We start from the raw sequence: 15,578 nt of genomic DNA, 5'->3' as shown, positions 1-15,578 counted from the left end.
CGTCCCTCCATCCTCTCAGCGCTCTGATTGATGCCCAATCCGGCAATGGAAGCCAAAATTTGTTGACAATACACATTTCAGCTGTCATTTAGACTGCTCAGGGTGGGGAGAACAGAGAAATGTGGTGAGGCACTCAAAACTTTGTTCTTACCATCAGAGCTAATGAGCAAGCGACGATCATAGTGTGCGGGGGGGTGTATGTGTGTGTGTGTGCCCTTATAAGCAAGACTGACTGATGTGTGTTTGTTGATGGCATAAGCAAGTCGAGGTTCCTCTACTCCCTTATTCTCCCCTCGCTCTTTGTGTTCCTCCCTTTCACCTTTGCGGACAGCAGCCCTGTTTTTAACACTGCGAAATGAACTGTCTAAATTGAAGAAATAAATACTTGTTTTGAGAGGATTCGGACTAAAAACAAGTGAAATTATCAGCCGGTGTGATAAGATAATTACACTTGGTAAGGTTTCTTGAAATGAGAAAAATTATCTTTTGAAGAGAGAGCTATACCTTCAAATAAGTGCTGAAACACTAACTTCAAGCACTTTATTAGGGACAATAAAGTTGCAGCTAGTTTCATCTAACCTGCCATGCATGTTTTTGGAATGCGGGTGCAAAACAGAGTACCCGGAGAAAACCCACGCATGCAAACGCCGCGCGGGAAGGCCGGGGGCCGGATTCGAAACCACGACCGCCGCACTGCGAGGCTGACGCGCTAACCGGTCAGCTACCGTGCCGCCCTGGAGTACAATTACAACAAAAATTCAAGACTTTTGGAGGATTTATGGCATACAACATGCTATCAGAGTAAACTGGAAGTGTGTTGCTACAACATCCGTGTTTGTAATAATAATGTCACTAGTTTCTTGGAGCTTCCTGAAACGTTTTTACAGCTAAAGGTTCTCAGGAAACAAACTATAGCATCAAACTGAGACTTTGACAGTGATTTATCTTACTTTGCGTGCAAATGAAGCAATTTTAGGATCTACGAGCTACAAGTTACACTATTCCGCTCTTGCATGGTAAATGATTCACAAAACAAGATCAAAAAGACTTTTTGGCTTGCGATTCTAAGTCGAGGTTAGACACCCTGACACAATGCCGCAAGCTAGCGCGCCGCGCCTCTGCCAGCGCTAGCTGCACAGTGAGCCCCGCATGCAACCTTGCGGGGTTGCTCATTACGCGCACCCACGAGACGGTGAAGAATTGAACGTCCCCTCGGGAACCGGCGGCAAACAGCTTTGCGCGCGTGCAAATTAGATACGCCGACCACATGAGAGCTCCTTTCCTCCGCGTCGGGCCGTTGGTTAATACACACACATTGCGGGTTTCAGTTGATATCGCCAAAGAGCGTGACACCTCCACTCAAGGTGCGCTGGAGAATCAGACCCGCGGCGCCTGCGCGCCTGTCAGCATGATAGATGGCCGCGCTGTTGATAGAACTAATGCAAACGCATGCGCCCGTCTCAGAGGAGCGATGGAATAAAAGGGAGTTGATCACTTCAGCGTCTCTGTCAACACACGCGCGCGCGCACAGCACGCACAGCACGGCACGGCGCATGCCGTATCAACAAACACAAATCTTGTGAGGATTGTCTTCTTGATTGAATTGTCTTGTACTTTTGAGGGTGTTTTCCATTTCGATGAGTGCCTTGTTACCTTTGGAAGTGTGAACGAGCACGCGCGCGGGCATGTTTGTTGAGTGCGCACACGGCCTCTCTTCGGCGCCCGGCGAATTGGGACCAATGACACCGCCAGATTATTGGTCCCCGGGAAAGAAGAGTGACGGCGTATGGAGGGAGCGAGTGCATTAGTTTGAGGACTCTTCTCGTTGAGTGGGGCTCCCTAATTAGACTTGCGTGGACTCACGCTGCTTGCAATGTGATGTATGATTTAGGCTTAGAGAACGTTGCAAGCGATTGGCCCAGGGGAAATTTACGCCATCTCTCATTTTATTTCAAGTCGACAGTAAGTTCCAAGCACTGCCGAGCTCTTACGGCCCAAACTTTGCTTGTTAGTTCGCCGCTCGTGTGAAAAGAGAGAAGAGCCTGCTGTTTTTGACAGACCAGCACCAGGGGGAAGTGGAGAGGGTGGATCATAGTCTGCGCTTTAGCTTTGTCAGGCAAAGCTCCTGTGACTCAGCAAAGCAATTGAGCAAATGACATTTAGTTTTTCATGCTTGGCTGTGTTGTACGAACACACACATTTCAGCCGGCCTCGTTCACAGAAGACAAGCCGGACGATAAGTCTTACTTGCGCACTGTTCAAGAATGTATTATTTGACCAATTGATGTATTCGAACGAATAGATTGTACTATATACTGTATACAGATATATACTGTTTTATCTATAACAGTTCACCTACTATAATTCCAGATCACTCCTTAGCACATGTGAGTGTGGCATTGTAAAGCTTTCCTTCGCTGTTGTGTAATCTTTCATAATTTACACTACAACTATTCATAATTGTTAATTGAAGACTTGGAATTGCCAGTAGGTGTGAGTGTAAATCGTCGCTGTCCTGTGAAAAACAACACGTATGTCCGATTTTTTTTTGTTTGTTTTTTGTAAAGTTAATGCGATGTGTGTAACGCGGAAACATCGTTCACGTAAAAATACGAAAAATGAGAGAAAAAAATGGACATAAGTGTTTTTCACAGGACAACGACGAAATGAGCAATGTGTTCTCATGGAAATTTAAAGCGGAAGTCAACCCCACAACGTTCTATGCAAAAAAATCTTCAATGCGCCTTCACTCATCCAAACATGGCATTCTTATTAATATTGTGTTTGTGGAATACGAGTTGAGCAGCAAAATCCCCCCGTTTTTAGCCATCTCAGGGGGCGGCCATTTTGTCGCACTTGCTCAGTGCTCTGATAACGACCAATCACGGCTCAGCTTCAGATGCGCCGTGATTGGTCGTTACCTGAGCCCTGAGCAACAGTGATGTCATTTTCAATCGACAGAAGTATCAAAACGGCTGCCCGCTGAGCTAGCTAAAAACGGGTGTATTTCTCATATTCCAGAATTAATATCAATCATATTAATCAGAATGCCATGTTTCGACTAATGGGCCTGCATGGAACATACTCTTCTGAAAAAAAGAATTGAGGTCCATTTTAACAGGAATTTTAATGTAAAGTCCGTCCATATGTTATGCTCCTAACTGGAACTTACATGAGCATCAAGAACCTGCCTCATAGTTGGCCGTATTTGTGGTATTGTTCTTTTTACAAACATGTATTCATTCCTCAAAACTTTTAATCCAACGTTTTGGTCATAGCTTTATTAAACAGGAATATAAGGTGTGTATATTTTGTACTCTCACATTAACGGCCCAACATGCGAAATTATACCAGCAGAAATCAGCGAGAAACGGTCAAAAGTGTGTGTGTAAATAAAGTTTGTTTCTGCATCACTGTAAAAGGACAAATGGGCAAACACAAGCCCCTGTGTGCATGGTCCACTTCCACCAAAACTGGCCCTACAGAATACCAATGTCCTTTCATGCATACTTGTGCACACCGCACAAGCGCATATATTCCTTCAGGCCCACAGATCGCATTTACATTTTTTTTCTACCAGACGTAGAAACACACATACTGTATCATCTGCAGGACTTATTCAAATGAACACGCACACACACACACATTCTCAGGACTGAGGCATGCATGCTGTGTAACACGTATAAATCCACAAGCGACATGACCAACGTAAACAGAGTCATAAATGAATGCAAACAAAAATCCAGCTTCGTTATCACACATGCTTGCACGCAGGCAATCCCACTAAGTGAAGTCACGCATCTTTCAGTTTGCCATATTCACCGCTGAGAAAACAGATTGAGCTGTTCCGTTGGTTGTCGCCGTTGCTGTGGCTCAGCCAATGGGAAAATTGCATTTTGAGGGTCATTAAGTGGCTCAGGAAGGCTCTTTGAAATGGCCGCCGGTCCCCCACGGTGTATCTAAATCTGCCTGAGCACGCTGCCGTTATGTCTAAGCACGCTTGCTTTGGTAGATGTTTCAGCACATTCTGATTGGCGGACACGTGATTGACGCGGCTGCCATTCACGCAGGCGCTGCTTTGAATAGTCTCCTTGAAGGCCTCTCTGCACGAAAGATTTTGACTTTCTAATAGGATGAAATGAAACGTACGGAGTACGTGGGTCGCCACAGCCCGGTTGGTTACAGGAAGTTGAATTCCTGTCAGATGTTGATGATGGTGGGTGAGGAATGAGCGTGCGACTGCAGGCCAGCAGTTTTAAGACAAGTCATGTGAGTGGGTGGTGATTACCGTTGTCGGATCTGCCCAAGCAACAACCCACAATCCTCACCGCCGCCGCCGCCGCCGCCATGCCTAAGTGAGTTTATACCTCACATTTGCTCCAACGAAGAAATTCATCTCAGGTCTGTTTTTTTTAAACACCGATTTTCTATTTCTATTTCCGGTGAATAGACAAAAATGTAAAAGTCAAAGACGCCAGAATGTAACGGCTGACTAATATGACTTTAGCCTCTGTTGTTTGTGTGGCTAGGCTCTGTTGCATTAACATTAGCCTGCTGTCAAAATGGGTTGCGTGTCCTTGCTGCTATTATTATTATTATTACCTTTTTTTTTTTTTTTTTTTTTTAAACTATAACGATGTGTGTCTTTGTTTGTTTCTTTGCACGTGCATTCACAGCTGCGAGCCCACGCGGTGGACATGAACGGCAACCAGGTGGAGAATCCGATAGATTTGTACATCTACGTGATTGACATGAATGACAACAGACCCGAGTTTAAGAATCAGGTGTACAACGGCTCTGTGGCTGAAGGATCCAAACCAGGTAAGACCACAGCGACAACCCCCTAAAAGTCAAAGCTAAATCACAATTCGGGAACGATAAGTCATACAAAACCGAGCAGTGCTACGAGACGACCTCGCGGGAAGTTTGAGTTTGCGTGTGTTTAATTTGATGTTCGGAGTCCATCCCAGCTGTGTTGGGGCGAGGGGTGGGGTACACCCATGACTGGGCGCTACCCAATTGCACTGTTTTTTTTTTTTTTTGTATTGCTTTAAATGTTGGTTTTCTTTCCCGAACAAAAATCTTTTACCCAATGAATTAAAATGTCAACGTAAAAATAAAGATTGTATGATTCTTTGGGAATGGATTTGTTTGTTTTTGTAGGAAGGAAATGTGCTTTTGGGTTTGTTTTCTCATTTCCGAGCTCTATTTAGTTCAAACTGCGGGAAACTTAAAAGGGCAGTTGTGTTTGGATTTGAATGCAAATTTGAGTTAAATTTGTGATTCCAATTAACAGGAACAAATTGCATGGGTAGTTGGCGTAGTTGCGCCACTCATTAAACTGCTCCTACAAGGCATTAACTGTTTGATGTGGAAAAACACAGCATGTTTTGTTTTTGACACAACGTTTCCCTTTCTTCCGAAATCAATTCATTTTAATTAAGAAAAAAGGGCTAAAAAAAAATCCTGCTCACGAGAGCAAAACTTGATTGACTGGGATTTCGAAGTAAATTATTTTCTGGCCCACTACACCACACTAATAATTGACCTAGTAATGGGCCCAGTTTGGGTGAGGTGACATCCAAGATTTTATGGGAAGTAGTGACCAGCGGCATCCACAGGCTCCCGCCTCCCCGTTGACAGAAACAGTTCAATGGGAATGTTAAAATATAATATAAATATCTTTTCCTGGCCATTCACCAAATGCATGCAGAACTGAGAAATATTGCATTGACCCCCAAATCCCCCCTGAACCCCCCCTTCGAAGAAAAATTCTAAGGCGCATCCATATTTAAGAAGGCGGCACACAGCGTAGCAGACAACAAATAGAGCATATATTGAAAGTAAGTTTCCGAATCTTCAAGCCACAATACACTCCAACCAACCCAGCTCCCCACTGATACATTTGTGGAATCTGAGTTAAGCCGTAAAAGCCACCCGTTTTTGTCCGTCTCGGGGGGGCGGCCATCTTGCCAGTTTCTGTCAACTGAAAACAGGTGAGCCGTGATTGGTTGTTACCCGAGCCCTGAGCAACTCTGACGTTATTTTCAGTCGACCGAAAGTGACAAAATGGCCGCGCCCTGAGATGGCTAAAAACAGGTGGATTTTGCTGCTTCGCTCATATTTCACAAACGCAATATTAATCAGAATGCGTTGTTTAACCTAGTGGAGACACATAGAACATATTGTCAAGAAAATTTTGGAGTTGACTTGAAATGCTGAGGTGGCTTGCCGTAGTGATGCATATCTGGAAAAGATTGCCTTCCCGTTCCCACTTTGGGATGCCGATCCATAGTCATGACGTCCAGTAGTCCCTTAAAAGCAATTGCAACTTTGAAAAGGCTTTGACTTGTGCAACAAAGCAACATTTTTTTTAGATTTGGGATTTGTTTGCTTCATAAGATATTTCTTTAACAATGTATGTATTATTATCCAATTCTGTGGACCATGGAGAGAAGTAGTTCTTCGCGGAGTATTAGGGACCAGAGCTGTGGTCAGCGCCAAGCTAAATACGAGAGCAGAATGTTTAAGTAGATTTCTTGTCTCGACTGGATGAACTCTTGTTCTAACAATCAGACCCTCAGGACCCATGTTTGTTTTCACAGCGTTCAGTTATTGTTCTGTTGCAAAGTTTAATCTCAAGGGTATTTGTAAACAATATAGGAAGGCATGATGTGTGTCCATGTGTGTGGGGTGGGGGTTTCTCCTCAGTGGAGCGTGGATCTATAAACAGAGAACCTAATTAGAGAGAGCAACCAGACATTTCTCTCTCTTTTTTTTTTTTTTTTTTGTTGCCTTTTTTTTTCATTTTCATTGTCATGCTCACGGTTTAGTTCAAAATGAGAATGTAAAATGGGCAATTGTGTTGCATTTGAATGCGGTTTTGATGAGAAAGTGTTTTGTCATACAATTTAACAGGAGTTTTTGTCTACTTGCTCGTGTCTGTTCTTACAAAGTCAGGTGTTAACTGTTTGATGTGAAACAAAACATGTTTTGGGTTGTTTCTCCTTGAATGGATTCATTTTAATTGAGACAAAAAAAAGTCAAGGATCACAAGAATAAAACTATGTCAACTGCGATTTATAGCAAGTGGATACACTTTCTACTACACTAAAAAATAATGGATCCATTTAAGGGTCACTTCAGGTCATGTGATGTCCAGAACACTTTACATTACAAAATGAGCTAATTAATAAGATACTTTATAAAAAAAAATCCTTTGGAATTAGTGACAATTTAATAAAATGATAACATTTGACACAATAGTCTGTTTTTTTTTTCATTCAAATACATTTCAGTCAACAAATAGACAGTGAATATGAACTTAAACGATAGTTGTTGTTTGACTGAAGTCCTGTAAATGGCAGTCGCGTGCTTTAAATAGTTGCCGACTATAACAAATATTAAAAAAGAATAAGATGTCTGTGGACTCCCCATCATGTTTTCACAAAGAAATTGCTAGGCCAAACATCGCCCCCCCCCCCCCCCCCCACCCGAAAAAAAGCCCCATGCGCAACACCACATGAAATTGATCAAATTGTATGATGATGCTAACACCGAAAGAGAACACATCATCTTTTGATTTATTCAATCATTGCCAAGTAAAGGAACACACAAACACTCTTCTAGCAGTATCACTGGCTTGTGCATCTGCAGACGCACTTATCAAAGGTTCAGTGAAGCACTACAGCACATCTCCCAAAGTAATGTAGCATGAAAGCCACCAAAGGGATCTACAGGGAACCATTACCGCCACCAGGTGTTACACTGCGAGGGAAGCAAACTATCAGCAAAGATCAATTTGAGCCGGCTTTATATGTCACCTTGTGTCACCACAACACACTCTAAAAACAGTTGGGTTAAAGATAACACAATTTTGGGGCAAAAATGGACCGATCCACAACTTGAGTCAACTTGACCCAACTTTCTTGGTTGTTTTTGTACAAAAACAACCCAGAAAAATGAGATGTTTTGTGCAAAACTATGCAAGAAAGTGGGTCAAATTGACCCAATTTGTGCATCAGTCCATTTTCAACCCCAAATTGTGTTAGTTTTAACTCAACTGTTTTTAGAGAGCACTACAAAATGTATACGCATGGCTCCAGCATACTTTTTTAACCTGCCAGACCAATAGATTTCTGTGCCCAGTATTCCAGTTCACATGAATTCACTCTTTTTGCAATCTTGTAGACAATTCATACATACAGTACAAGTACAAAATGCTCCCCATGAGCTCGCTATCACTACAAATTAAAGGTTGTTGTTACCCTGAAGAAGAGGAAAATCTCTTTGGAAATTGGATGAAACATACAGTTCATACGTACAACTTTAATGGGGAATTGAACCCAAGATGTCATAACACTCAGTTACGGTATATGGAAAATAGCATACTATATCTTCTTTAACAGCTGCTGTTTACTTAAAGATCCTGATTTCAATGATTCGTTTTTAAATACATTAAATCTTTTTGAAACAAAGTGCTGAAAACATGTGCAACGACTGAGAATCATTTAGTACTGAATTTCTCAGGCATGAAACTCTTTTTCACTATTACAATTGTCCAGATTTGTGGGCGTGGCTAAAACCAAGCTATGTTATGCGGACCCACCCTAACACAAAACCGAACGAGGCAGTGACGTCTTGGTCCACGCTGACTCCAGTCCGCGATCCGTGGGCTAGCAAGCTAGTAGCAGGCTTTGCTGCAACTGAAGCCTGCTACTAGCTTGCTAGCCCGCTAGCTCACTATGCCGTGAACTGGTGTCAAAATCGTCCGATCAGTCACGGCCTAACTACTTTTTTTTTTTCTTTTTTTTTGTCGTGGGTGGGTCCACATCACAGAGACATTTCAGGGAAAGTTAACTATTAAACACAGTGACACAGCACATTATCCAGCCTACGGCTAACACGACAGAAAATTGAATACTGTACGTTTGTACAGGAATGTATTTGAGTGAGAGGTAATGATTTTGGAGCCTCGTTTTACATATTTGGTGATTCTTTTCTTTATTCATTGTAATTTGGCAGGCTTGTTCACAGCACTATTTGTTGTGGTGTGACGAATGCATATGACGGTTTATTTTCACTTTTAATGTCCCTGACATTAAATCTGCAAAGTTTATTCTAAAAAAAAAAAATTATAATAATAACTTCGGAACTGCAGATGATAATGATTTTGCCATGTGAAAAGGTGTGGAGGAAGTGGGAGAGGCTATATAGCAACTATGATATTGATAATGAGGGAAAGTGTCAATGTTACAAAAAAGTGTTATCACAAAGGTGTTCAGTCTGTCATGTTCAGTGTATTTCAATTTCAATGTGTATTTTCAGTCAAAATATAACCACAAAGCTTAAGGTATATGTTTTGGGTTTTTTTACATTTTTGAAATTCATATTCAGATTTTGGCATTTACATGTATTTTGTGGCCTCCAAAATATTAGACACACACACTGTAATCTTCTCTGATGCAGTTGGAAGAGCTGCTGTTTTGTAATCAGTTGTTGCATATCTCAAATCAAGAACTGATTGAAATGGAAAACAATACAAACAACGGATTCAAAGTCAACAATAGTATGACGTTTTCCCCAAATGATATGACCTTGTGAGACAAAAAAGTATGCAATCATGTTAATCCACCTTGTCAAATGTGAAGGTGATCGAGGCGTTGTACCAATCGGCGTCCTTGCAGCGTCGGGATGTCCAGGCAGGACCTCCGGTTTGGCGCTAGTTGCCGACCCCGCCCCTTCACTCCCCCCTTCTCCACGCTGGCGTCAACGCTCGCACTTGGATGGTCTGAGGCCAACAGGCATGACCACTGTGCGGTAGCAGGCATCTAAAATCCCCTCATGCGTTGCATCTGACCTTTGCATCGAAGTAGCAACGACTGGGAGTGACCTTATTTCATAGTGGCTGGTTTTCCAAAGTTACTTTCCCTCTGTCCTCGGAGAGCGGTCGGCTCCATTAGAGGCTATGTGGCCGTTGTGTCGCTTCATTGTTTGCCACAAGATTCACTGTTTCAGCCTTTTCTCCTAACTTGCTTCCCTCGTCAACCTCCTCTTGCATCCCAATCCCCCCCTACACCGGTGAGAGTTATTGTACTCTCACACCATCCATCGCTGCTCACTTTGTGGATTTTACTCTGCACTTTCCTTTTAATGCCCTTCTCCGCTTTCTTTTTCTTCTCGGCAATGTCGTACCGTTCCATTCTGATTGTTGATATCCAGCCTTCTTGCTCTTTTTTTTTCTTCCAATCTTTCCTCTAATTGGGAGGCAGAAGTTGAAGATGTTGAAGCAGCTCATATAGCTCAAGGATTATTTCAGGTCACATGGGCAAAATGACCAATAATATTTGCATTGGCCACCAGAAAAATGTTCACCTCCAGTGATTTTGGTGAAAAAGCAATTAGGATTTGGTATTAGTATTCAAATTAAAGAGGAATTAAACAGGCTCAGAGATTAACCCTTTTGGGCATGGCGGTCATGTTTGTATATGAGATGGGGCTATCATGAATCCTTCTTATTACTGTATAATGAAAGGTAGCAGGGCCAAAATGTGAAGAGGCTGATAATGTTTTAAAGAAATTGAACTTTTTTTTTTTTCACTTTTGACATCCTTTCAACCATCAACTTTTCCTTCCCGGGTATAACAAACCCTGGCTTCGAACTTAATGAGGTTTGAAATGGAATTCTTGGCCACAATTATGCTGTCATGGGAATGATTGTGCCATCTAGAGCAAGTCACGGGGACACCTGTACCAGCTCACTTTTTTTTTTTTTTTTTTTTACTTTGACAGTTTTGATAAATACATTATGTAAAAATATGTATTCAAAATGCATTCATATTTACTCTCCAATGGGAAGGCAATTTACTGTGAAACCTCCGAGGTCAAACACAGTCCCTACCAGGACGTTGGTCAGCCCTGATTTTGTTGGGATTCTAAAAGAAAATCCCCATAGTAAATAATGACATTTAAAAATAAATAAATAAATCCCCTATGAGTATGCCTCGTGTAAATTTTTTGTGCGACTTAAGAGGCACGTTTTTCCTAAACATTTTTAGATGAATTTCCAATTGTCCCATGTCTGGGTCATTTGACTTTCTCATGATCATTTGAAATAGATTTAGGTCATGGTTAGCCATTACTTTCATCGAGAATCTAATGAAGAATCCCTCGCTTACGCTATCATCTCACTCAAGCATCTTTGGCTTATTTTGATTCTTTATTTATGTATTATTTTACGATTTTTATTTTATCTCAGCTGCCTGATGCACAGCGACATTTTCCCAGAACCCCGCCTCGAGATCTCTCCTTGTGCCAGCACAAAGTGTTTCTAATTGCCCGGTCGAAGCGGAGGGCCCAGCCGACAAACATGTAGTGATCGATAATTGCCCTTAGGAAGGCTGCAGAGACAAAGGAGCCTCTTGCAAAAACATGCGGGGTACACACATGGATCAGATAGACCCCCTGAACCCAAACACACCAGGCCTAAAGTCATTCGGATGATACTTAGCAAAAAAAAAAAAAAAAAAAAGAAAGGAAAACAGCAGTACTCCATTGTGGACTGGACAATGTGTGTGATTCGATTACCTAATTTGGTCTCACATCGGGATTCACATTAAATCCCAATAGAAGCAAGTTACTAAAATGTGTAGCCCCAAAAACGAGGAGCATAGCAAAGCGTGCACGCCTCTGTGCTCTCTGTATTAAATGGGAGTGTTTATTTGTTAGTGTAAGAATAAAATAAAGACGGAGCATTGGAGCATTAAGGGCAGTCTCAGTGGCGCTGAGGATTTAAATGATGGATGAGGAAAATGAGACAAGACCCGTTGCCGCTCGTTTGTAGCGGTGGGAACTATCTTCCACTATCTCGGCTATAAACAACGGACAAAACAGCACCGTGTGAAATTTATATAACAAGTTTTGTTTTGGTGCGCTTTATAATACCTTCCGCTGGAAAAGTTGCCGCCAGATAACACGGTATGTCAAAGCAATTTCCAAATTCGGGCAGACTTGTTGCGGAGCTTTTAAATAAATTTGCTGCCCTTTGATATTTTGCCAGACTTCATTAATGACAGCATTAAGAAACTTCTTAGTTCTCATTTTTCTTTGTACTTTGCTGAATGCCAGCTGCTTGTGTTGATGCTTTACTTTTTTCCTTGATGTTCACAGTGCTTATTTTAGGCGTTGAAGACGTCGTCGTGTTTTCTCTCCGCAGGCTCATCTGTTATGCAAGTGACAGCCAGCGACTCGGATGACTCCACCACAGCTAACGGCATGGTTCGTTACCGCATTCTCTCGCAGACGCCGCACAGCCCCATCCCCAACATGTTTACCATCAACAGCGAGACCGGAGACATCGTTACAGTTGCAGCCGGCCTGGACAGAGAGGTGTGTGTGTGTGTGTGTGTGTATGTGTGACACTCAAATCGTTTTCCAAGTACAGTCGCACCTTTGACCGAGCTGGATTTTCCACTGTTGGAATAAATTCAAATGCACTTAATCCAAAAATAACACCACCATTTTAATGTTTCGTATCTTTAAAGGGGAAGTCAACCCAGAATTTATCGGATTAATATGATTAATATTCATTCTGGAATATGAGAAATCCACCCGTTTTTAGCTAGCGCAGTGGGCGGCCATTTTGTCACTTCTGTCGACTGAAAATGACATCATAGTTGCTCGGGGTTTAGGTAACGACCAATCACAGCTCACTTGTTTAGTGAAGCTGAGCCATGATTGGTCGTTATCAGAGCCCTGAGCAAGTGTGATGTCATTTTCAGTCGACAGCAAGTAACAAAATGGCCGCCCCTTGAGATGGCAAAAAACGGGGGGATTTTGCTGCTTAGCTCATATTCCACAAAGACAATTGTAATCAGAATGCCATGTTCAAACTAGTGGGGGTGAATAGAACACATTGTAAAGAAAATTTGGGGGTTTTATTCCACTTTAACTCATTCACTGCCATTGACGAATTTACTCATCTTTTCGCAGTCCATCCATTCAATCCCAGGAATTTATTTGTATTTTTTTTTTTCAAACATTAGGGTAAAAAAGGGGTCCGAAAATGTCCGGCAGTGAATGAGTTAAAGAAGGGGAAATAGCACTTTTTTTTTGCAAAATAAAACCAGTATAAAAGAGACACAAAGACAAAATAGACAATTTTTTAATGATATAACTTCCCCAAATTAGCAAGAACATGAAATAGCCCTATGGTTTTTAACTTTTTTTTTTTTTCAAATCACAGACTGCCTCCCTCATAGCTGACTGTTTTTTCCCGGACTTAAGAGCAAAGCAACTATAAAGATAAATCTAACAGCCCTCTCTACTGATGAGGTCTTTAGAATGCCACCATTTTTGTTTTTCTCATCTGCTGCTGGTGTATTTTTCCAACTGCTTTGGGTATCCTTAAACCCACACACCGAAACCACCATAACACAAGCTGTCCCGCTTCCACCTCACTCTAATACTAATGAGGGAGGTCACTCAGGGTTCATCCATGTTCACGCGATGCAGGTGGTTGAGAGCAGCATTTTTTCTTGCTGCGAGAAGCTCAAACGAAAATATCTGGATCGCAAATCCATGGAAACATTTAAATTTGTATGCCCTCGTAATGACTGTAATTTCATCTCGTAACTTACTTGGTTGATTTTTACAACGGACATAAAAGCACTATTGATTGTATCTCATAATGTTTATATTCTGAGAAGTCCCACTGGTCACTCTCAGCATTAAACCCAGCGAGCCAAACAGAGATGAAAGCTGCATTTAACAGCGTAAAAGTAAAGCATGTTTAGAAAAGTCACAGTTACAATTTAAAGAACAAAACTTGAACGTACCGAACAAAACGTCTCGTGTTGTCGCTTCTTCCAAGTCCACATTTGGCATTTTTTGCTGACGATTACGCGGACGATTTTTTTTTTTTTTTTTTTTTTTTTTTGGGGGGGGGGGCGAAACACTATCAGAGAGTTGAGCGAACATGGGCCAGCTTTGTGTTCCTGCTCTCATTTTGGCCCAACAGCAGCTGATGTGAGGCAGAGGAAACTCATTCATCCAAAACGTACGCAAGCCTACCCCCCCCCCCCCCCCGTCTGTGATATGAAAGCCTCACCAAAGGTGTGACACAACTGAGAGTTCACCCGCCTGCTGTTAAGCTCATTAAAACAAAACAAACTCAGTCACACCGACGCGTTTGCACACGCGTTTTCATTCTTTGCCGACACCGACTAACAAACACGATTAGATCGACGCCATGTGTCTCGCTGAACCCGTGCAATGAAAACGCGGCAATCCCGCCCACTTTTGTGTCAACAATGAAAGTCGTGGAAACACCTTTGCGCCCTCCTCACTGCTTACCCTCGCAGTTCAGCTCATCCGCATTCCACCGCGGTGGTGTTTAATTAGAATATTCATGTGATAATTAACAGGTGAAGCGGTTTGTCTTATATCGAGGAGAAAAGGGTTACATGGGGTTTAGCCTAGTTATCGCTTCCCCCGACATCACTTGAAGGCCAATTATTGTTATAAGCATTCTGCGGCAATAACCTGCCTCTGCCTCTCTCCTCTCAGCCCACATGCTTCCACACGCTCCGTTCGACAGGCTTACGAGAAGTATTCCACTTGCTCGGTGCTAATCATGCCAGCCTAAGATGACTTGCCGCGTTTAGGGGTCGCCATCTGTTTCTTTGTCGGAAGCAAATCCTGAGAAGGAATGCTGGCCAAATTGTGCTCCTTGCCGTTAGGTTTGAAAATCAATACATAAATAAAGGTTAAATGTCAAGGTGACTTTAGCCGCTCCTTTTCTCATCATATCATTTACTGTACAGGGTGGGCCAAAAAAAAAAAAAAAAAAAAAGGGTTGTAGTGGGAGTTGTAGTGTGCTGGAGGAGTTGAGGAATGTCGCAATGTTCATGGAGGACATTTCGGGCACTGAAAAGAGTAAATCATGTTTTGAAAAAAATGGATGCTCTACGTGCAGGTATTGACGCAATAACGTGTCAAATGAAAACCTGCTAGTGTAAGCCTATTTTTAGCAAATTCCTGCCATCTGACACAAAAAGTCTAAAAAGATGTCATTGGCTACGTTCACGTGGACATAATGTCTTTAATCCGATCGGTTCGGATTAAAATGATCATCGGATGCACTGTTTTCATGGACACGAAAAATATTGATCCCATCAGGACTTGCGTGTTCATGCGTCACACTTTCGATCGGAACAAATTATTTTGACATGCGCGGATTGACCAAATATACCGGAAATAGTCGTAGAAGAAGAAGCGGTAGTGACGTCCGTGTCAACAATTCTACTTTAAATGTTAGCTTTATTTCGCATATTTTTCCCATTTGCGCTGTTACGTCGAGTTAACACTCTCGCTCGGGATAAAATCTTGATCAAAATCAGATCAGAATATTCCGAATGGCGGGTGTACATGAAGCGTTTTTATTCCGATCGGGTTTTTAATCCGAATAAACCTTTCCGTGTAAATGTAGCCATTGTTAGATTTTGTTGGATAGAAATTCCAGGTCACGGAGACCTTAGAAAGCACATTTTGGGCCATTACACCGTAATTCACTCGCTGAT

General features: G+C 42.2%; 1 protein-coding gene across 4 annotated transcripts in view; it reads left to right on the top strand.

The window, feature by feature from the left end:
- The window catches only part of cdh4 (cadherin 4, type 1, R-cadherin (retinal)), a 230,048-nt gene that overhangs the window by 191,922 nt on the left and 22,548 nt on the right, over positions 1-15,578 (top strand). For all 4 annotated transcript variants that reach the window (XM_086040754.1, XM_086040753.1, XM_086040755.1 and 1 more), the window contains 2 exons: positions 4,677-4,821; positions 12,215-12,387. In XM_086040754.1, coding sequence (XP_085896880.1) covers positions 4,677-4,821; positions 12,215-12,387 — 318 coding nt within the window. The remainder of the gene's footprint in view (positions 1-4,676; positions 4,822-12,214; positions 12,388-15,578) is intronic.

This window comes from Filicampus tigris, chromosome 9 (assembly GCF_054856515.1).
Source record: "Filicampus tigris isolate MCC_2025a chromosome 9, RoL_Ftig_1.0, whole genome shotgun sequence".
NCBI lineage: Eukaryota > Metazoa > Chordata > Actinopteri > Syngnathiformes > Syngnathidae > Filicampus > Filicampus tigris.
Note: the sequence above shows the minus strand (reverse complement) of the source record. Positions and strands in the feature narration are given on the sequence as shown.